This window comes from Bos mutus, chromosome 10, assembly GCF_027580195.1.
Source record: "Bos mutus isolate GX-2022 chromosome 10, NWIPB_WYAK_1.1, whole genome shotgun sequence".
In the NCBI taxonomy this organism is placed as follows: Eukaryota; Metazoa; Chordata; class Mammalia; order Artiodactyla; family Bovidae; genus Bos; species Bos mutus.
The window spans coordinates 23,349,923-23,371,369 of NC_091626.1; the positions used below are offsets into that span (position 1 = coordinate 23,349,923).

Below are 21,447 nucleotides of genomic sequence, written 5' to 3' on the forward strand. Positions count from 1 at the left end.
GCTGGATCCGCCGCTCCCCGTTCTTCGGAGCGTTGCCTCCGCCGGGTTCACAGCGTTTCGCGTCTTGCCCGCGCGTCCTCTCCTTCCCTCGCGCCGCAGCCAGCGTGGCCGTGGCCGCCCAGCTCTCGTCCCGGCTCCGCCCCTCCCGAGGCCACCCGGGCTCTTGGTTTCCTTCTCCCTCTCCTGGCTCCTAACCCTTGCTGGTTCTGTAAGGGATGGCGCAGCCAGCGGGCTTCCCAGGCTAAACATGTTTTGATGAGGCGGTTGAGGACTTGTCCTAGGGTGGTGGGTGGTTTGGAGGGTAAGGCGGGCGGCGCGCGGGTGTCGGGGAGCCTGGGGGTCGGAGAGGCTCCGGGGCCTCGTTGAGAGTCCTTGGTGAGGAGTATCCCAGTGTCAGGTCCCGTTCTGTCCTGTCGCTGCCGTCCCCAGATTCCCATTTGGTAATAACCTGCGTGTGCTGCCCTTCCTTTTCCGCGAGTCGCGTGAAGTTGAAAGCTCAGGCCTTTTGCTGTGTTGTTTTTGTTTTGGTGTCGTCACCTCCCCCCCGCCCCAACCAACCCCGCGCACACCTGTGAAAAGGAGTAGTTCTCAAAAGGATGGTTCGTGTTTTTTCAGAGGAGGAGCTCTGTGATCATGCCTTCTTCATTCAATGAGTTTGTCCGTGAGTCATCGAGGAAGACAGGGAATTCTGGGGGCCGAGACAACAGTTAGGAAACTTGCGATTGAAGCTCTGCTGTGCATTAGTCTCCCTTTCAAGTTGAATGTAAAAATTTCCTTTAAAACTTCATTGTGCATCTTCTCCATTTCTCTAAGGAGAACTTAATCCCTGCAACCTTTCTAGATGTCTCTGATTCAAACCTTCCACTTCCCCCGCTTTTTTTCCCAGCGATGTCGTTGATGTTTCTGAATTGAGTGGTTAAGAGGGAACTTGCTGATTGTTAATATTAATAAGCACTGAAAATCTTAGCCATGCCATCTGCTGGCATGATAGTGGCTTACTCTATTCCTGGTGCTTCCCCCTCGCCCCCATTTGCATGTCACACTTCCGTGGGTCCATGATGGAACTACCATACATTGAAGAGGTTTATTCTGATATAGAATCTACAAAGTTATGATTGATTTTATATGTCTGCGTATTAAGTCGCTTCAGTCGTGTCCAACTCTTTGCAGTCCCGTGGACTGTAGCCGGCCAGGCTCCTCTGTCCATGGGATTTTCCAGGCAAGAATACTGGAGTGAGTGCCCTTCTCCAGGGGATCTTCCCGACCCAGGGATGGAACCCACCTTCTTTAATGTCTCCTGCATTGGCAGGCGAGTTCTTTACCAATTTCTTTACCACTTGATATGTCCAGGGTTCTGAAAATTACCCTACTGATAACTTGCAGAAAAGAGTGTAGGATATCTCCTATTAGAGGCTTTATATTTAGAATTCATTCTAAAAAATTGGTTACTGTGAACCTGAAAGTCAGTCCAAGTCATCTGTTGTGTGTAGACTCATTTATAAACACGAAAACTTGACTGTAGTAAGGTTATTTCTTAATATATGTGCATAATAACTTTAGTTGCATGTACTTCTTAGTTATTTTATCATACAAAATATTTTTTATTGACTTTAAGTTTGTAGTTAAAACTGTTGTGACTTGAATATGGGTGGCTAAGAGAAATGCCCAGATTCACACCGTAGTAGTAGAGGTAGTAGAGGTAGTTCTAGAATCTACAGTCTTCTGAACCTCCACATTCTCTGCCAAAGAACTAGATGTTATTATTCAATCATCCATTTGTAAAAGTAGGAAGTTGCTATTTAGCAGTTCATCTGGTAGCGTTTCCTTTCATACATTCTTGTAGTTTTACTATGAGGTTTATTTCATTGAGTAAATTTGCTTTGTTTTATTGTTTAGAATGCTAATGCTTTTAAAACTTGGGATAAGCACTTGGTATTTTTTTGACTTGGTTTTGTAATTCTTTTTTTTTTTCTTTTTCCGCCCAGTGTGCATAGTTCCTGGTTAACATAGAAATGCAGAGTGTCTTGGCTGAATCCTCACGCAGACAAGATCATTATGGTCCTGGTAGGTAGGGCAGGTATCTGAATGTAAGGTAATATCTCTGCTATCTTAAAGCTGTAAATGTGCTTCTTTTGCTCCTGGGTTGTTTTGTTGTTGTTTTTCCCAAATTGGATTTTCTGTCTTTGCCAAATAATGTCAACTTTTCTGTTGTCCCATTGATTCTAATATCATCAGGTGTGGAGTTGCTCAAAAAGCCAAATAAGAACTTAAGACTACATCTCAAAATTATTTTGAAACTACATATTATTATTTCTTTTTTTTTTTTTTTTCTTCCAGTAGCTCCAAAATTAGGTTTACTCTGTAAAGGCATCTGTAGCTTTATTCTGGTTTAGCTTGGAGACCGAGTTTCTGACACCAGATTCTCGGCTTCTCTGTCTCAAAGACAGAGTTTTGGGTGAAGTAAAAAAGAAGAGCTTTATTGGTTTGCCAGGCAAAGGGGGACACAGCAGGCTCATGCTCTTGAAATCATGTGTTCCAACGTGGGGAAAATAGTGACAAGTTTTATAGTAAAACAGGATGTGATCAGCTCGTGGACATTCTTCTGATGGTTTGGTGGTGAGTTGGTAAGTAGGAGTCAACATCCGTCAGCCTCAAGTTTAACTGATCTGGCATCTACATGCTCGTGGGCAGCATATCATAACTTCTCCCGCCTGGAGGGAGTTTCAGTATCTGCAGAATAGCTCAAAGATATCTTTGCGTATATGCATTAATGGGAAACAAGACTTTGACCCAAGGCTGCTCCTGGCTGTTTAACCCTGGTCTCACATTCACTCCCTTCCCTAATTAACAACTTCTTGAATCTGCCGCTTGAAACTCAGGGAACGTCAAAGAGGGTGAATGAAGGCTGTTTCTTATAATCAAAGGAATGGGGAACACAGAAAGGCCTCGTGCCCAGGAGCCTTATAGGGCCCTGCACAGTATCATTTCTACTTGTAATTCATCCTTGAAATTGCCTGATAGCACTGATGCTGTTCTATAAGTTGGAGAAGCTACGTAAACCATTTCTGATCTTGTTTTTACACAGCCTTTAGAATCTTGAATAAATATATTGTCATCCAAACTCTATCTGAAGGAGACTCATCAATATTTCTGAATATTATGGAGGATTAGTTAATTTCATCCTACTTTTTCATTGCATTTTGTTGTTGCATGAGTGCATGGTTAGTCATGTCCAACTCTTTGCAACCCCATGGACTCATTCTGCCAGGCTCTTCTGTCCATGGGATTTTCCAGGAAAGAATATTGGAGTGAGTTGCCATTTCCTACTCCAGGGGATCCTCCGGACCCAGGGATTGAACCCATGTCTCCTGCATCTTGTTGCATTGACAGGCAGATTCTTTACCACTGAGCCACCAGAGAAGCCATATGGTACAAATAAAAGATTTAATCTTAGAAATTTTCAGGTTTTTTTTAAACATTCACTGTTTTATTTACATACAAAATCTGTTGCCACAGATAATTATTATCTATTGACAATTCATTTGCAAAATGTTTAGTTTTTATTGTCCATTCTGAAAAACCATTAGACAATACTTAAAGTCAGTTTTTTAAGAAAGGTTATATACCCAAATTTCAGGTCCACCTATCTGCACTTTTCATTTGATGGGTCTGTCCAATTTTCATTCGTTTAAGAAATGTTTAGTAAATACCAACTGAATACCAGGCTCTGATAGCTCAAGGGGTACAGTGGGAACCAAGACAGGGCCCCAGCCTTCAAATGGCCTACAGTCAGATGTATAAGATGCTGACCTGATCGTTGATCTCTAAGACTATACAACCTCAGTTGGAAGCTATGCATCTCCACCAAGCAGTGATGAATTAGGGGAGATGGTATGAACTTTAAATGCTACAGCAGTTTGGAGGCATGAAAGACTGTCACAGGACGCGCGGCGCTGAGTCGGCCGCGGGGCTGAGGTACCGGCTCCGGGCTCGGACTTGGGGCTCTGGGCTCGGTGGCGTGGCCCCAGCAGGTTGGGAGGCCCAGCGGGCGGGCGAAAAAAAAAAAAAAAAAAAAAAGAAAGAAAGACTGTCATAGGAAGTTTACAGGAGGAGGTAGGCTAAAAGTAAAAGGGAAGACTTTCTGGGAAGGTGGACCAAATGAGTAGAATCAGTGTGTTTGAGACAGAGTGTAATTTAACCAGAGCAGTGGTTCCCACAGGATAGTCCACGCACCTGTAAGTGTCAGCATCATCTGGTAACTTGTTAGAAATGCACATTCTCAGCCCCCACTTGAGACCTACTGTGTTGAACTGGAAATCCTGACAGTGAAGCCTGCAATCAAGTTATATATTTTAACAAGCCCCGCAGGTGATTCTGATGCTTGCTTAGAGCAAGGTGTTCTTGTGTGAAAGTAGTGGGCAAAAACTTTGGCAGAATAGCCTGGGACTTAGAAGGACTTAGAATGTTAGGCAAGTTTTTTATCCTACAGAGCAAGGAGTCACCAACTTGTAGCTTAAGGACTGGATTCGGCCCATAGATATGTTTCATTTTGCCTGCGTCGTGTTTTGGTTTTTTTAAAATGGTATTAGTTGTCACTGGCATCTCACTCCAGTATTCTTGCCTGGAGAATTCTGCGGACAGGAGCCTGGCGGGCTACAGTCCATGGGGTCACGAGGAGTTGGACACTGAGCAACAAATACACACATTTAAAAACCGGATTCTACGTAGAAATCTGTGCTCTTGGCTTATCTTGAAAAATCAGAAGACCTGGCAACATACTAGGCCTGTATTTCATCATGGCAGCAATTTGTGGGAACAGCAAGTAACTTACCCTTTAGATGGGACATGTGCTTTCCAGTTTGCACAGTCCCTACCACTTCCTGTTGATTACACACATCTTTACTCACTTATATTTTCCGCCTGGCCCCAGTAAGTATTTCAGTATTTGAGTTTGTAACTTCTGTTAAGGGCAGTGGAAAATTGAAAGTTTTTAGAAGGAAAGTGTTAGGACTTATGATTTCATTAATTCATTCAATAAACACTGATGAATTAAAAATGTATTACATGCCAGATTGTTCAGTGTTGAAAGGTGAATGAATCCCTACCATGATATAGTTACAGTCTAGTGGGAAAATGATGCAAATAACATTTTAGAAACAGTCGTGTATGGGTTTGAGAAGAGAGACTTTGGTGACTGGAAGACCAGTTAAGAGGCTATAGTGGTCTAAAGTCTGAAGTTGATAAAGGCCAGGCTTTAGATAATCAGTAAGAGGCTACGAAAGAAGAAAGAGAAAGAGATGGGAAAGATATTACAAAGCAAAAATCATTAGTCCTTGATAAGAGATTGGGTGTGAGAGAGGAGAATGCAAAGATGATGAAAATTTTGCATCATAAATTAGAAAACTTGTGGTACCATTAACAGGAATAGGAAATTAGAGAATCCATTTAACCCTCTCTTAATTGGGCAGGGGCACTGAGAAAGGGGGTTGTTTGGAGATGCCAATTTGAGGTGTCTCTTGTTTTGAGTTCGGGTATTGGTATGTACACAATATGAGTGTTTTTAAAAATAAAACTTAATAGAACTGTGGTCAAAATTGCATACGTAGGGGTAAATGTCACTCATTCCATTCTGGGAAACCAAGAGAATACCTGGAGAAGCGTTAGTTGTTTAATAATTGCTTTGGAGGCCCTATAGTTACAGTTTATTACATTATTTACATCCTGTCTTGAATGTACAGTTTTCAGGTTTATGTTGCATTGGTAAGTTTAACTTTCTCTTTCTGAGAGAATAGAAGATACTATATAAACTCAGATGCTTAAAGACATTTTCTGAGTGTCAGAATTTAAGTCATAATTGCCTCATGAGGTGGTTCAGGGGTGAGGATTGTCATAACTGTTGCTATGTTGAGATAATAGCCCGTCTTTCCTCTTATGATCTTACGTTTGCAGTACTTGATTCCCTCTGCTTTTGAAGAATTTTTTTTACTGTGGTAAAATATATATAACATAAAAATTGTCATTTTAACCATTCTAAGCGTGCAGATCAGTGGTGTAATTACTTTCACAGTGTTGTACAGCTATCACTATTCTCTATTTACATTTTTCATCACCCCAGCAGAAACTCTGGACCTGTTAAGCAATAGCTCGCATTCTCCCCTCACCACAACCCCTGGTAAACTCTAAGCTACTTTCTGTTTCTGCAGATTTGCTTTTTCTAGATAGTTCGTGTAAATGGAATCATATTTTTCTATGTCTCAGCATAACATTTTCAAGGTTCATGCTGTAGCATGTATCAGAAAGTTTTTGCTTTTTATAGCTAAATAATATTCCATTGTATTTGTGTGTGCCCTATTTTGTTTATGTATCTGTTAATGAATACTTGGGTTTTTTCCACTTCTGGCCATTGTGAATAATGCTGCAGTGAACGTTGATGTAAAAATACTGTTTGAGTTCCTGTTTTCAGTCTTGTAGGTATGTACCTGTGACTGGGATTGACTAGGTCCCTTCTGACCACATATTCATTTGGTAATAGAGTGCCACTCTCAGTCATATTGTGGAAGACACAACTGGTATTTGAATTCTTCACAGCAAAAAAAAAAAAACAAACAAACTCACAAAGTGCATAAACTCAAAAATATACTCTAGCTTTTACAGGAAGTGTAACTTGCCTTCTCTTGTTATCGCTGATTTTGTAAACGGGTGGTTTTATTAGAGTGGCTGCCGTTGTAGTTTGTATGAAAAGAAATTTTAAAAGACGAGAAAGAGGCCAAGAGTACTAGATTACAAGTTAGGAGATTAGGTTGATGATCCACTTTCCAAAACCTAAATAGATTGGAAATAGAAATACAGAAAGAGATAATTCCATCAAAAATAGGAGAAAGGAAAAAAAGGAAAAAGAACTTTGCTCTTATGGGTATCCGTATCCATCTTCTACAGGTTGAAAAAGTGATACATTAGTTAAAGGAAACAAAGTGGAAAGCCCAGAAGGAAAAGAAAATATTGGTAAGTAACTTATATAAAGTCATACCCTCTTTTTCCGTAGGTTAGATTTCCTTTTGTTTATTTGACCATGCTAGGTCTTTGTTGCTACACACAGGCATTTTCTTTCTCTGCTTGCCTCGAGCGGGATCTTCTCTCTAGTTGCGGTGAGTGGGCTTCTCACTGTGGTGGCTTCTCTTGTGGAGCACAAGCTGTGCGCTTCAGTGTGGCAGCTCACGGACTCTAGAGCGAGGGCTCAGCAGTTGTGCCACACGGGTTTAGTTGCCCCGAGGCATGTGGAGTATTCCTGGACCAGGGATCAAACCCATACCCCCTGCCTTAGCGGGCAGATTTTCAACCACTGGACCAGGGAAGTCCCATAGGTCAGAGTTCTGCTTTTTTATTCCTAGCTGAGAGCTCACAGTAAATGGAAAGAGATTAATGAGCCAGTAAAAGCTGTCACAGATTCCACAGTCCTTGTTGGAGAGGCCCTCATTTGTGTAAGTTGACGTAAAAGTCTAGTAATTGTGACTCTTTGATTCATGTCCCACAAAAGAGTTTTCAAAATTAGATGGTGGCAGCTTACTGAAGGAGGCAGGCACATGACGGCACTGATCAGTGATAACAGATAGCATGATGTTGAGGAAAACTAGCTCAAAAAGCATAGCAGTCTGGGACTATTTCTTGACAGAAGGGCAAACAGTCCTCTAGACCTATAGTCCCCAAAGGCATCCCAAGTTTACAGAAAAATATAACTGATGGTCATAATCATAACTCTGGACCATGAATAAAATATGTCACTTTAGGAACATTTTTACCAAACACTGTTAAAATAAATGTTATGGTATTTAGAGAAGATGTATCATAAAGACATATTTGAGGAAATGTACATATGTGGAGCCCCTGTTCTTGGTTTTATACATGAGATGTCATTGTAATATTTACCTTTCTCAAGTTGTTCATTTGGATTCAACGTGTTTGAAGGAGCAGCTGTTTTTCACTTAATAACAAGAAAGGGAAAATACGTTCTCACTTCTCACAAACGCCAATATAACCAGTGACAAATGGCACTGATCCTTGCAATTACTCTTCTGTAAATAAGTGCCTCCCACGATGGATATGGGTTTGGAGGCAGAGATAGTTTATCACTGTAGATTTTCATTTTATTTGCTTATTGGGGCAGTATTAATCCCCTCCTGATTAATAGTATCTTCTTACCTAAAGGACTTCCTACTTTTAATGAATGGGTGAAAAAAGGCCTTTTGACTTGTGAAGAAAGCGAGGCAGCAATAGCAAGAGCTCTCCCTGTACAGTGATTATTGTAGCTAAGTCAGGCCTGAAACAATGAAGAATGAAGTCATGCACTGCCTCATCTCATTTCAGTATAAGACTCAGATGGTTCATTGTACAGAGCGGCCCTTCTTGACACATGTCTAATAATGTTTTGATTAAAATGAAATAAAGTATAGAAAGAACTAATCTGTTCATAGGAAATAAGTTTATATTTGTTGGTAACTACCAGTGTATGAATTCTAGTTCCTTTTTGGGAGAGTATTTGATCTTAGTGTTGGAGGGACTTTAAAAGAACTCTCATTTCACCAGCCTTCTGATCTGTGAATCCATTTGGACAATGTGATCAGATGTGGGTTGAGCCCTTGGGTCAAAATTCTCTCCCCATCTCATGAAACAGCGCATATTGTTGGGAAATTCTTTTTACTGTTCAGTCTCTCCCCTGCAGTTTCCATGCTCACAGGTCTTATTATAGCTCCTTGGCAATGATCTAACAAAAGTTGTTTTTTTAAGAAACCTTCTTTTATCTAGTTAATATTTTAAAAATGCTGGTTATAAAATTTTTCTGTGGTTTTCAAATCTATGCTAGTGGTCAGTCTTAACCTTTTCTACCAAATATCTCTAGAGTACCGAAGTATTAATAACTAATGCTACCATTGTGTTAGGATTTTTTTCTCTGTATAAGTTGCTATTCTGTTAGTATAATTATTTTCACTCTTTATTTTCCTTGATTCAGTATTTAATTTTTATTATTCAGTTATTAACTGATGTCTGCAATCTGAAATGTAGTGACTCTTTTCTTCCTACTTGTTTCTAAAATGATCTGACTTTTATTTGAAGTATTTAAATTTGTTTTCACTCCTAGGAACAAGCAGGACATTGTTTGAGTTGTAGTTTTTCTGACTTTAATTCTTTTCCTTAAGTAAAATATTGTAACTATAACATAAATGGATGGCTTAAACTAGTGGGATATGATATTTTCAGAGCAGTTAAAAGTCCATGGCATTTTTAATTTTCAAGGGTTCATATCATTGGAATAACATAGTTTCTAAAGCAAGAAGTATGTAAGTTGTGTTAATAGAAATATATATAAACTGTGAAAAAAAGCTGAACACAAAACATTATACAGATACTGGTTATAATTGGAAGTAGCCAGTCTCCAAGGATCAATACTGATCCTCACCTCCAGTATTTATACATTTGTGTAGTTCCTTGCACACTGTATCAGCATTGGTCTGTATGACCAATGAAATACAGGGAAGTGATAGTTTATGACCTGCAGGGTCATACCAAGTATTGCTGCCTTTGCATTGCCCTCTCTTGGATTGCCCACTCTGGAGGAAGCCAGCCACCATATTATGAAGACGTTTAAAGCCCTATGGAGAGTCCACGTGGGAAGCAACTGAGGTGTTTTTCTAACAGCCAAAAAACCAGCTTGTCAGCCACTGAGGTGGGTCCTCAGCCTTAGCCAAACCTTCAGATGACTGCAGTCCCAGCGTGCATCTTGACTACAGTATCATGAGAGACCCTGAGCCAGAATTGTCTAATTACATCACTTCCAAATTCCTGAACTACGGAAACTATGAAATAATAAATGTCTGTTGTCATTCTAAGCAACTAAGTTTTGGAGTTGTTTGTTGTGCAGCAATAGATAACTAAGGGACAGTATTCTAAAATACTTACTGGTTTTATGTGTAGAAGAGAATCTGGACAATGTAAACAGCGCTTACTATCATCTGTGCCCGGTGGCTTCAGTCATGTTTGACTCTGCAATCCCGTGGACGGCAGGCCACCAGGCTCCTCTGTCCATGGGATTCTCCAGGCAAGAATACTGCCATTTCCTTCTCCAGGGGATCTTCTTGACCCAGGGGTCAAACCCATGCCTCTTAGGTCTCCTGCATTGACAGGCAGGTTCTTTACCACTAGCACCGCCTTATAACATTTTTAACAATTGAATGTGTTTGGTTAAAGAAGTTCAGTTTAGCTATCGGACTTACAGATTCAGAAAAAGAAAATGATAGTTTCTTCTAACACAAATTGAAGGTATTCATTAATCATTATATTCCTTCTTAAATATTCATTTACTTATGAAAGTATTCTCCCTTTTTATGTCACTTTGTAGTTTATTACTATGTCACTTATTTTTTTTATTTTTTAATTGGAGGATGATTGCTTTACCATGTTGTGTCGGTTTCTTCCATACAACAGCTTAAGTCAGTTTTATATATATATATATATATATATATATATATATATATATATTCCTCCCTCTTGAACTGCCCTCTCCCCTCCCCTCCCATCCCTCTCAGTCATCACAGAGAGCCCATCTGGGCTCCCTGTATATATAGCAACTTCCCACTAGTTAATCTGGTTTAGACATTGGAGTGTTTATGTGTCAGTGCTACCTATTGTTATTTCTGATTGAACACCTTCTTGGACACCCTTCTAGGTGCTTGGGTTATATCAAAACAAAACAAACAAACAAAAAAAGATTTCTGCTCTTAAGGAGTTTATATCAGAGAAACACAGATAGCAAGCATAGTAAATAAGCCATCTAGTGTGTTAGAATTGATGAGTGGTATGGAGAAAAAAAGTAAATCAGTGTAAGGAGGATTGAGAAAGGAGATGGAAGTAGGGGACACACAAGGGAGGTGGTTATAGTAGTCGAGATAGATGTCTGTAAGGAAACAGCATCTGAACAATAAGTTGATCAAGTGAATGTTTGGGAAAAGATGGTTCCAGAGAGTGGGGACAGCTAGAGCAAGGCCCTAAGGCAGGACCATGTGTGATATTTAAGCACAGAGGTCAGTGTGGGTGGCGCGAGTGAGATGAAAACCATTAGTAGTGAGGTCAGAGGTAATGAAGTGGGAGGCACAGCAGGTGGATCCGTGAATCCTGTTTGGACCTTGCTACTCTGAGGGGTATGGGAAGTGATTGCTGGACTTTGCAATAGAAAGGTGTGTTAGACTCTAGGGGAGTGAGGGTAAAAGCAGAGATCAAATAGGAGAATGTTAGAATAAACCGCATGAAAGATGATGGTGGCTTGGGCCAAGACAGTGGTGGTGGAAGTGGTCAGAAACGGTTAGATTCTGGAAACGTAATAAAGGTGGAGCAGCTGGACACAGATCAGAAGTTCTTGGTCATACAGAGGAAGGAAACCAAGCTGCTGTGAGACTCTCACATCCTGGTGCCAGTCTGACTTCTGGCTAGTCTCTGACCATCCTTCTCGGCCCTGTGCTCTTCCCCACCGGACAGCTGCCTTTCCCTGGTGCCATATCAGCTGACCCTCCTGTGACCTAGCAGGCAACGCTGGGCTCTAGAATTAGACCATCTAAGTTTGATTTTGGACTCTCTTAACTGCTGCGTGGTCTTAAATTATGTAAGCCTCAGTTTTCTTATTTCTATAATGGGGATGTTAATTACAAAATCTGCCTCACAGAGTGGTATTGTGGGATTAAATGAGATAACCCATGTGAAATACTTCACATAGTGCTTGGCGGATGTTAAGATCTCAATAAACGGTAGCTGTGATCACCTCAGACTGTTTTCCTTTGGCTGGTCTTTCCTCTGCATTAAATGCTAACCTCCCTGTAATCTCTTCCATTCTAACCTATTCTTTGTTTTCATTTTGTTTCTCAACCTTTGACAAGAAGTTCTTGAGGAAATTTAAAAATGAAATCAAACTATCCATAATTTCCTTGCCGTTTTCATCTTTCTATAGTCCCTCTGTTCTTTGTCCACATGTCTCTCTTATTTATGTAGTTACTTCTGTTCACTTTTTGTAATCAGTTCAAATGTCATCTCATGCCTTTCCTAATCCTCTAGGTAGATTTAGTCATCTGTGCATTGGGCTCCTTTACCATTTTAATTATTCATTTAAAAAGATGTAGTTATTAGATAAGTGAGTGGAACCTACCAAGGCTCCCTACCCTGATTCTTACATGTAACTGCCAGATTCATATCTGTGACACTCCTTGCTCAAAATTTTCAGTGGCTTCACATCGCCTGCAAAGTCAAGTCTGAATTCCGTAGCTGAGCATTTGGTGTATTCTACTATCTGATCTCAGTTTGCCTTTCCAATTTTGTTTTCTACAACAATCTGGTCTATTTACTGTCCCTTGGGGTTGCTCCATCCTCTCTCCATCCAGGTCTTGATTCATATTTTATTTTTTTCCTGAAAAGCACTCCTCCCATGTCCTAATTCCCCTCTTCATTACCCTTCTCAGAAGCTTCCCCTTTCACAAAGCTTTCTCTGACCATTCCAGCTCCAAATAATCTCTCCCTGCTTTGAAATCTCAGAGCATAGAACTGTGCTGCTTGTCACATTTTAACTTCACAAAGGTAATTAAATTAAATTTTTCCTGTTTACTGTAGTCTCCTAAAGGGCAGATCTAAGACGATTCATCTTTGCATGCTGTACTTATAAGTAGCATTAGGCAACTGATCATTTCTGGAATGGCTGAATGAATACATATGTGAATAAACAGACTTCCTAGAACAGCGCTCCTGTGGGCTGCTTTGGAGGGAATAAAGTTGGGGATGTGATACATAGCCATAGTAAGACCCTGGGAAAAGTGGTACTCCCTGCCTCAGTGCTCCTATCTGCAGATACCATCAGCCCAATTGTCCCAGGTCCGTTCAGAATGTATTTACTGAAGTCTGACATGTTCCAGGCTCTGTAGTTGGCTTTAGGAGTACGAAAGCTATTTCTTTCTTTCCCCTATACACCCTTCAAATAGCAAGGTGTTCTGGGGCTGTGGCCCTTGGCCCTTGGTATTAGATCTGTAAGTCCTAAGTTATATTCTCAAATGAGGCATTGCTCACTGTGCTGAGATCTGTCCCAGACTTACCCAGTTAGATCCACTTTGGTTTTATTTTGCCTAACTTACATTCTAGGTGTTTGGGCTAATTCATTCCCATCAGCCTATTGTTTAAAAATTTCATTCAGTTACATTTTAAGTTTGCTTTATGTTCAATTTTTACTTTGTTAAAGTCAACTTTGCTGTGGAACTCAGAAGAATTGGCAGTGGGAGCTTTTACATTTCAGTGTTTTCAGACTTTTTGGTAGACCTTCCTAATCACCTCTCTCATCCCATTATTTTACACTGTTGGGAAATACGTTAGTCAATAGTGATATTTGCTTAAGGAGGGAATAGAAAGACATTAATAGCAGTCAGGTGTCACCAGGGAACTGTTTAAGGAAAACAAGTCCACTTGTTTGGAAATCTGATTTGATACCTCCAGAACAATTCTTTCTCACACTTGTCCTCTATTCTGTTACACCTCTCCATTCCAGCCATACTGAACTTGTAGTAGTTGAAGTTCTCAGAATTCTCCTGTGTTACTTCCATGGTAATTCCTGCCTCTGATTCAGGACCAAGCTTATACCTCTCATCCCTTAAAAAGCTTCCCACTCCCTTCCCACTCCCATCCTCCTTCTGTGATGAGTTACTGTCCCTTATATCCACTCCTGCCATATGCACAGAACTATACCTGTGCATCGGAGAAGGCGATGGCACCCCACTCCACTGGAAAACCCCATGGATGGAGGAGCCTGGTAGGCTGCAGTCCATGGGGTCGCAAAGAGTCAGACACGACTGAGAGACTTCCCTTTCATTTTTCACTTTCATGCATTGGAGAAGGAAATGGCAACCCACTCCAGTGTTCTTGCCTGGAGAATCCCAGGGACAGCGGAGCCTGGTGGGCTGCCGTCTATGGGGTCGCGCAGAGTCGGACACGACTGAAGAGACTTGGCATACCTGTGCATAGTTCTGTCAGAGAACTTGCCATGGTAGAGTACAGGTATTGGTTTATCTGTCTGTTTCTTTTAGTAAGCTGAAATCGTCCCCAGGAGCTGGGTCTGTATTTGAATTGTCTTTTGTATCTAGACTTAAAGTGAAGAAAGTGTAGGAAACCACTAGACCATTCAGGTATGACCTAAATCAAATCCCTTATGATTATACAGTGGAAGTGAGAAATAGATTTAAGGGACTAGATCTGATAGAGTGCCTGATGAACTATGGACGGAGGTTCATGACATTGTACAGGAGACAGGGATCAAGACCATCCCCATGGAAAAGAAGTGCAAAAAAGCAAAATGGCTGTCTGAGGAGGCCTTAAAAATAGCTGTGAAAAGAAGAGAAGCAAAAAGCAAAGGAGAAAAGGAAAGATATAAGCATCTAAATGCAGAGTTCCAAAGAAAAGCAAGAAGAGATAAGAAAGCCTTCCTTAGCAATCAATGCAAAGAAATAGAGGAAAACAATAGGATAGGAAAGACTAGAGATCTCTTCAAGAAAATTAGAGATACCAAGGGAACATTTCATCCAAAGATGGGCTCTATAAAGGACAGAAATGGTATGGACCTAACAGCAACAGAAGATATTAAGAAGAGGTGGCAAAAATACACAGAAGAACTGTACAAAAAAGATCTTCACCACCCAGATAATCATGATGGTGTGATCACTGACCTAGAGCCAGACATCCTGGAATGTGAAGTCAAGTGGGCCGTAGGAAGCATCACTATGAACAAAGCTAGTGGAGGTGATAGAATTCCAGTCGAGCTATTCCAAATCCTAAAACATGATGCTGTGAAAGTGCTGCACTCAATATGCCAGCAAATTTGGAACACTCAGCAGTGGCCATAGGACTATAAAAGGTCAGTTTTCATTCCAATCCCAAAGAAAGGCAATGCCAAAGAATGCTCAAACTACTGCACAATTGCACTCATCTCACCCGCTAGTAAAGTAATGCTCAAAATTCTCCAAGCCAGGCTTCAGCAATACATGAACTGTGAACTTCCAGATAGCCAAGCTGGTTTAAAAAAAGGCAGGGGAACCAGACATCAAATTGCTAACATTTGCTGGATCATCAAAAAAGCAAGAGAGTTCCAGAAAAACATCTATTTCTGCTTTATTGACTATGCCAAAGCCTTTGACTATGTGGATCACAATAAACTGTGGAAAATTCTGAAAGAGATGGGAATACCAGACCACCTGACCTGCCTCTTGGGAAAGCTGTATGCAGGTCAGGAAGCAACACTTAGAACTGGACATGGAACAACAGACTGGTTCCAAATAGGAAAAGGAGTACATCAAGGCTGTATATTGTCACCCTGCTTATTTAACTTATATGCAGAGTACATCATGAGAAACGCTGGGCTGGATGAAGCACAGGTTGGAATCAAGATTGCCGGGAGAAATATCAATAACCTCAGATATGCAGATGACACCACCCTTATGGCAGAAAATGAAAAAGAACTAAAGAGCCTCTTGATGAAAGTGAAAGAGAGTGAAAAAGTTGGCTTAAAACTCAACATTCAGAAAACTAAGATCATGGTATCCGGTCCCGTCACTTCATGGCAAATAGATGGGGAAATAGTGGCTGACTTTATTTTTGGGGGCTCCAAAATCACTGTAGATGGTGATTGCAGCCATGAAATTAAAAGATGCTTACTCCTTGGAAGGAAAGTTATGACCAACCTAGACAGCATATTAAAAAGCAGAGACATTACTTTGCCAACAAAGGTCCGTCTAGTCAAGGCTATGGTTTTTCCTGTGGTCATGTATGGATGTGAGAGGTGGACTATAAAGAAAGCTGAGTGCCGAAGAATTGATGCTTCTGAACTGTGGTGTTGGAGAAGACTCTTGAGAGTCCCTTGGACTGCAAGGAGATCCAACCAGCCAATTCTAAAGGAGATCGGTCCTGGGTGTTCATTGGAAGGACTGATGTTGAAGCTGAAACTCCAATACTTTGGCCACCTGATGTGAAGAGCTGACTCACTTGAAAAGTTCCTGATGTTGGGAAAGATTGAAGGCAGGAGGAGAAGGGGACGACAAAGGATGAGATGGTTGGATGGCATCACCGACTCAATGGCCATGAGTTTGAGTAAACTCCGGGAGTTGGTGATGGACAGGGAGGCCTGGCATGCTGCGGTTCATGAGGTCGCAAGATTCGGACATGTTGAGCTACTGAACTGAACTTTGTATCTAGAAGCTAGCACAGTGTCTGGTATATATTAGACACTCAGTGATGCTTATAAATTGGACAATCCAATGCTAGTCTCCTAAGTTCATCGCAGAGATGGAAGCTTTTGAGGAGTGTTATTCACTTCTCTACTATTGGGCTAATGTTGTAAAAACATGAATTAGTAGGGGATAGGTAGTATTCTTATAAGGCTACATATTTTGTAAATGTAACATAACTAAATAATGTTGTAAAAACATTAATTTTGATCTCCTGTGTAAAAACAACACAGAATTCAGTTCCTTGGCAACTTAAGCCCTATAAGCAGTAATTCTGCCAGTTGGCACTTAACTATCATAAAAGTAGATGAATCAGATGATAATGTATACTCAGAATAAAGGTGGATAAGGGAGGAGTGAAGAATAAAGAAGGGAGTGAGTTAGCAAAATGCCACATGGTTGCAAACTAGCACAAAGGTGAAAATGATTCAAATGAAACTAGCTAGAGTCAAAAAGGCTGAAATAGGGGCAAAGAGCAAAAGGCAATCAACAGTGAGAGCAAGGAATCACAGGGACTGGGCAGACACGAGCAGGTGCGTACCCAGTGTGGGGGGCCCAGGTCCTGTGGGGTTGTGGTCTCTGAAGCTCTGGGGGACATGGAAGAAGGGAATCCAGAGCGTGATGCTCCAGGGAGGCTGAGCTGGGGGGGACTGGTGTTTACTACACAGACAAAGATGCACTGAAAAGACCTTCGAAGGACATGGGCATAGTGACTGACCCTAGCTGGCACCAAAGTCTCAAAAGAATTGAAGAGAGGGCTTTGTTGGGGGTGAATAAGGAGATAGCAAGAGAGGTTGAGAAGACTAATTCTGAAGGAGTGAATTTAAATACACTGATGTATTCTTTCCAGTCTACGTACATTATTTTGAGTAGCATATAAAACTTGTTACGTAATTGATACATTTGGAGAAACCATCCATCCTGGAAGTTTGGAATCATGATTTTCCAGTGGGTGGATAATGAATCTCCTTTAGGAAAGAAGTCACTTGTTATATATTCTTATTAAATGGATGAGATCCAGTCCTTGAATCACTGGATCACTATTCATCCCTTCAGAGAATATATTCAACACCTACTATGTGGCAGTATCATTCCAGGGCCAGGAACACATCCGTGAACAGAGGAAATTATCTGCCCATGTATAGCTCATGAAGGGCAGGGGAAATCAGGAGCAGGGAATACGAGAAACAACCCCAGAAGCAGTGAATTAATTATATAGGGTGTCAGAAGACAAGGAGTGCTGCGGAGAAAAATAAACAGGGAAGGAAGGTGTTGATAGAAGATGCATGCGACCAGGTGGGTTGCGATTTTAAATACAGTAGACAAGGAAGGACTCTGAGAAGGTGACACCTGAGCAGAGACTGGCAGTGAATGAGCAAGCCTGGTAGGCTGGTGTCATGTGAAATAGGGTGCCTTTCTGTGTGCTCTAAGCCGTTTGTTGTGAGCCTTTCTAATGCCATCCTTAGAGTAGCTATAAAGAAAAGTGAGATTGGAAGTGGTGTTAGAAGGTAAATGTTGAGAGCAGATGGTGCAGTTTGTGTGTTCATCCTTTGCTTTCTCTAAAATCTGTTTTCTTCTACACTGAGCACCTGGTATGACGCTGCAGTTTTCACTTTGTGAAAAGGGATACCTGCTATGCATTTTTTCCCCCTTAATTTCTTTTGGAAGAAAAACAAAGGTTTGCTTAATGGAAATAGAAGCTGGAGAGTTGTTTGTTTTTTCCCAGAAACCACAATAATAGAAAAAATATGAGTGAGCCCTGAAGAAGCTGCTGTGCAGTCAGTCACAGCAGTGGAAGCGGGCTGGTGTCTGAGAGCCCCTAAATACACTTCCAGAGAGTGTGGAATGTGGTCTGGGCTTTGGACAAGGCCACAATCTGTTAACACTCAGAATCTGAAAGGTTGTTTTTGTCTTCAGTTCTTCTGGTTGATCTACATGACCAGCCTGGCTGCTGCAAAGGAAGAACCCACCAAAGGGAGTGACTGAAGACATAAGTGTGAATCTGGCCCGGCAGCTGACCTGTTGGAGCGGTTTCCTTTGAGATTCTAGAGACGAGTTTCCTTTGAGATTCTAAGTTTTGCTTTCCTTAGCCAATAGCTTTCATTCTTCACTGCAGGATAGAAGTTCAGTCTTGAAGAGTGTTCAAACTGGTAATTCTCACTCTGTCTTTGAGGTACTTCAGAACAACTCCAGCTACTTCAAATAGCTTTATTCCAAATGCAGTTAACTTGAATTTGCTTTATTTTCTGTAGTATGTTACCTAGCGGGGGAGAGAGACGTTTTGATAGAACGCATCCTGGCAGATCAACAAATGTGAGGATGATATACGGTCCTCATCTGTGCTCCAAGCATACTGAGTGTCCTATTGCAATTAGAGGACTGGGGAATGAGGACTTTGGAGTTTGATCTTGTTTAACTAGTAACCATGACTTGGATAAGGAGAAGTTCAGAGGTGAAAGGTGAATCAGAAGACCCAGAACTGTTTTGAGCAAAGTACATAAGAGGCAACTAAGGAAGCCTGAAATGCTGGAGGATATGGATGTGACCTTCCTCAGTGACACCAGGGGAAAATGCACCCTATGCAGGAGACACTTTTCCATGTAACCTTTACTGTAGTTTTTCTGCATCATTTGTATCTAAAATCCAAAGTAGATAATGCTGAGCACTTATAAGTGTTTTGCATTTGTTACAAGCACATTAAGAAATACAGGCAGTAACTTGCCATAATGCACCACTTTATGACTCAGCAGGTCGTTGAGCCTCTCTGTCTTTATTTGCCCTTCTGCTCCTAAGTGCTTATGGAGATAACGTAGCCTGAAACCTGTGAAGCATGTTTTAAAAACCATAATGGTCTATTTAAAGTGTTTTTGAATTAAGTTGATTTATTTCCTTAAAATGTGGTTGAATGTGCAAGCCACTGGCAATATTGGTCACAGGTGGCCTGATTTTTAAAGGCTGTGAACACCCAATGCCAGGGACTTTGTAACTTTTTTGTAACTTTATAACTTTAATTCAGAAATTGAAGCTTCTATTTATCAATCAAAAAGAAGAAAGAGGGAATTCTTTGGCGGTCCACTGGCTAAGACTCCACACTTCCACTGCAGGGGACACCTGGTTGGAGATCTAAGATCCTGCAAGGCACATGGTTCATGATCTAAAGACAAAATTGTCAAAATGGAAAGAAAAAATAAGATGTAACATTAGGAGTGGGGTGACAGAGACAGCCTTTGAGTATGTGTGATCCACCCTACTATTAAAAGCAGGGCAAGAGATGCAGGTTTGATCCCTGGTTGAGGAACTAGGGTTTTTTGTGGCCAAAAAATAGAGGGAAAAAGAAAGAGCATGGGGAAATATATTTTAAATCCCAATTTCCTCTTGCAACCAGATACCCTTCAGAAAAGGTGCTCAGAGCCTCTGTCACCCTAGTCTAGCTTGTTATGCAGGTATTTAGGGAAGGACCAGCTTGGGGAAAGGGGTGGGATTTCTGTAGGTGGTGTTCCATCTTACAAGTGTAAACAAAGAGGCCAGTTGGTCCAACTTTGCATGTCTTTGTCCCAGAAGCCACTGCAGGTGTGATAGCAGCTCTGCTTCTGTAACAAAAGACGCACTACATCTCAGAAGAGAATGGCCCTTTCCCAGGGAGCAGCCTTTTTCATGCTGGTAGCGTCCTGTGTTTGCAGCACTGTCTTCCACAGAGAGCAGCAGACTTGGTTTGAGGGCGTCTTCCTGTCTTCCATGTGCCCTGTCAACGTCAGCGCCGGCACCTTGTATGGAATTATGTTTGATGCAGGGAGCACTGGGACGCGAATTCACGTTTACACCTTCGTGCAGAAAGTACCAGGTGAGTGCAGCTGGGGCCCTCACCAGCATCTGGAAACCCACACTTGAGCATCTCCTCCTCCTAGAAACAGATGTGCTGAGAGTGTGGGATGCCAGCTACAGAATCTTACAGTCTCTAAATGTCTTTCTTCAGAGAAAACTTTGGACTATAACTGAACACATATGGTTTAACTTGGTGGAAAATTCAAAGCCATCAGGACTGCCTGTAGTCTGAACCCATGTGTCTAAGAAGTGTAGTTATAATTTGTCTTTACTTTTCTCCAAAGGTGAATTAATACTCCAGGGTTCAGAATATTGAGAGTGGTCTTGAGAAGAAGACCACTACCACCCTTGGAAAAGGGAATGAGGGGACCCTGGAGATTAATGTTTTCTGAATATTCAGTCTTCTCAAGTTACACACAGAGTCTAGGGAAAGGAGTAGAAGCGAGGTGCCCACCAGAGAAATGGCAGAGGGACCCTCAGTAATTACTTTTCATCCTCTCTCCCCCTACCCAGTACTCCTTCAAGCCTCCTACAATTCCTCGCAGGTGGGATGACTTGGAATCGCTGGGGGAAATAGGTTAATATGATAGAGAGCCCAGGATCAGGAAGAGTCTGACTTTTGATAATCGGCCATCTCTCTCCTATTTTGCTCATGGACAATATAGGACAGCTTCCAGTTCTGGAAGGGGAAATTTTTGATTCTGTGAAGCCAGGCCTGTCTGCTTTTGTAGATCAACCTAAGCAGGTGAGTTTTTTCAATAGATGTTTAGATTCTCAAATGCCTTGATAGCTTGACCACAGCACTGCTGTTAAATATTTTATGCTGTTCTCTGCTGATATTGAGGTCATGTGTGAGATCAGTTTTCTGTCCTCAGCTAATCTCCTGGATAACAGTAATTGTATACCCTGGGTTCACCAGGGCTTAGGGGGAAGGAGGTGTGAAAATAGCTTGTCACCACGCTGGGAGAGCACCTCTTTCGGGAGATTGTGCTATTTGTATTGACTGTTTAAGATTTTGATTTGAAGCCATCAACCGTGTTAATTAATGTAGATGCAGAAAATGGTTGTGAAGTTCCATAAAGTAGAAGGTATAAATACGGCGATTGAGGTGAAGTCCATTTCTGCCCTTATACAGCATAGAACCACGGTTATGTTCTAGAAACTGGGCAAAACCCGTGACGAAAAGTCTTCAGTAATAGAAGATGAATGTAGAGTTCTGTCATAGCTGTATTTCACATGTGAGCTCTCAGAGCATACAACACCCCATGTGTCAGGGGCCACACTGGTATAAAATAGAGTAAGGCAGAATGTTGAACGTTGGTATTTGGTAGCATAT

General features: G+C 41.4%; 1 protein-coding gene across 9 annotated transcripts in view; it reads left to right on the plus strand.

The window, feature by feature from the left end:
• The window catches only part of ENTPD5 (ectonucleoside triphosphate diphosphohydrolase 5 (inactive)), a 32,892-nt gene that overhangs the window by 204 nt on the left and 11,241 nt on the right, over nt 1-21,447 (plus strand). For 3 of the 9 annotated variants that reach the window (XM_070377543.1, XM_070377544.1, XM_070377535.1), the window contains exons 2-6: nt 1,986-2,064; nt 6,937-7,002; nt 18,207-18,439; nt 19,848-20,130; nt 20,777-20,856. In XM_070377543.1, coding sequence (XP_070233644.1) covers nt 19,914-20,130; nt 20,777-20,856 — 297 coding nt within the window. In that variant the 5' untranslated portion in view covers nt 1,986-2,064; nt 6,937-7,002; nt 18,207-18,439; nt 19,848-19,913. Of the gene's footprint in view, nt 1-470; nt 1,310-1,985; nt 2,065-6,936; nt 7,003-18,206; nt 18,463-19,847; nt 20,131-20,776; nt 20,857-21,447 lie in introns of those variants that run through there. The other 6 variants (XM_070377540.1, XM_070377536.1, XM_070377539.1 and 3 more) reach the window with 6 other exon arrangements.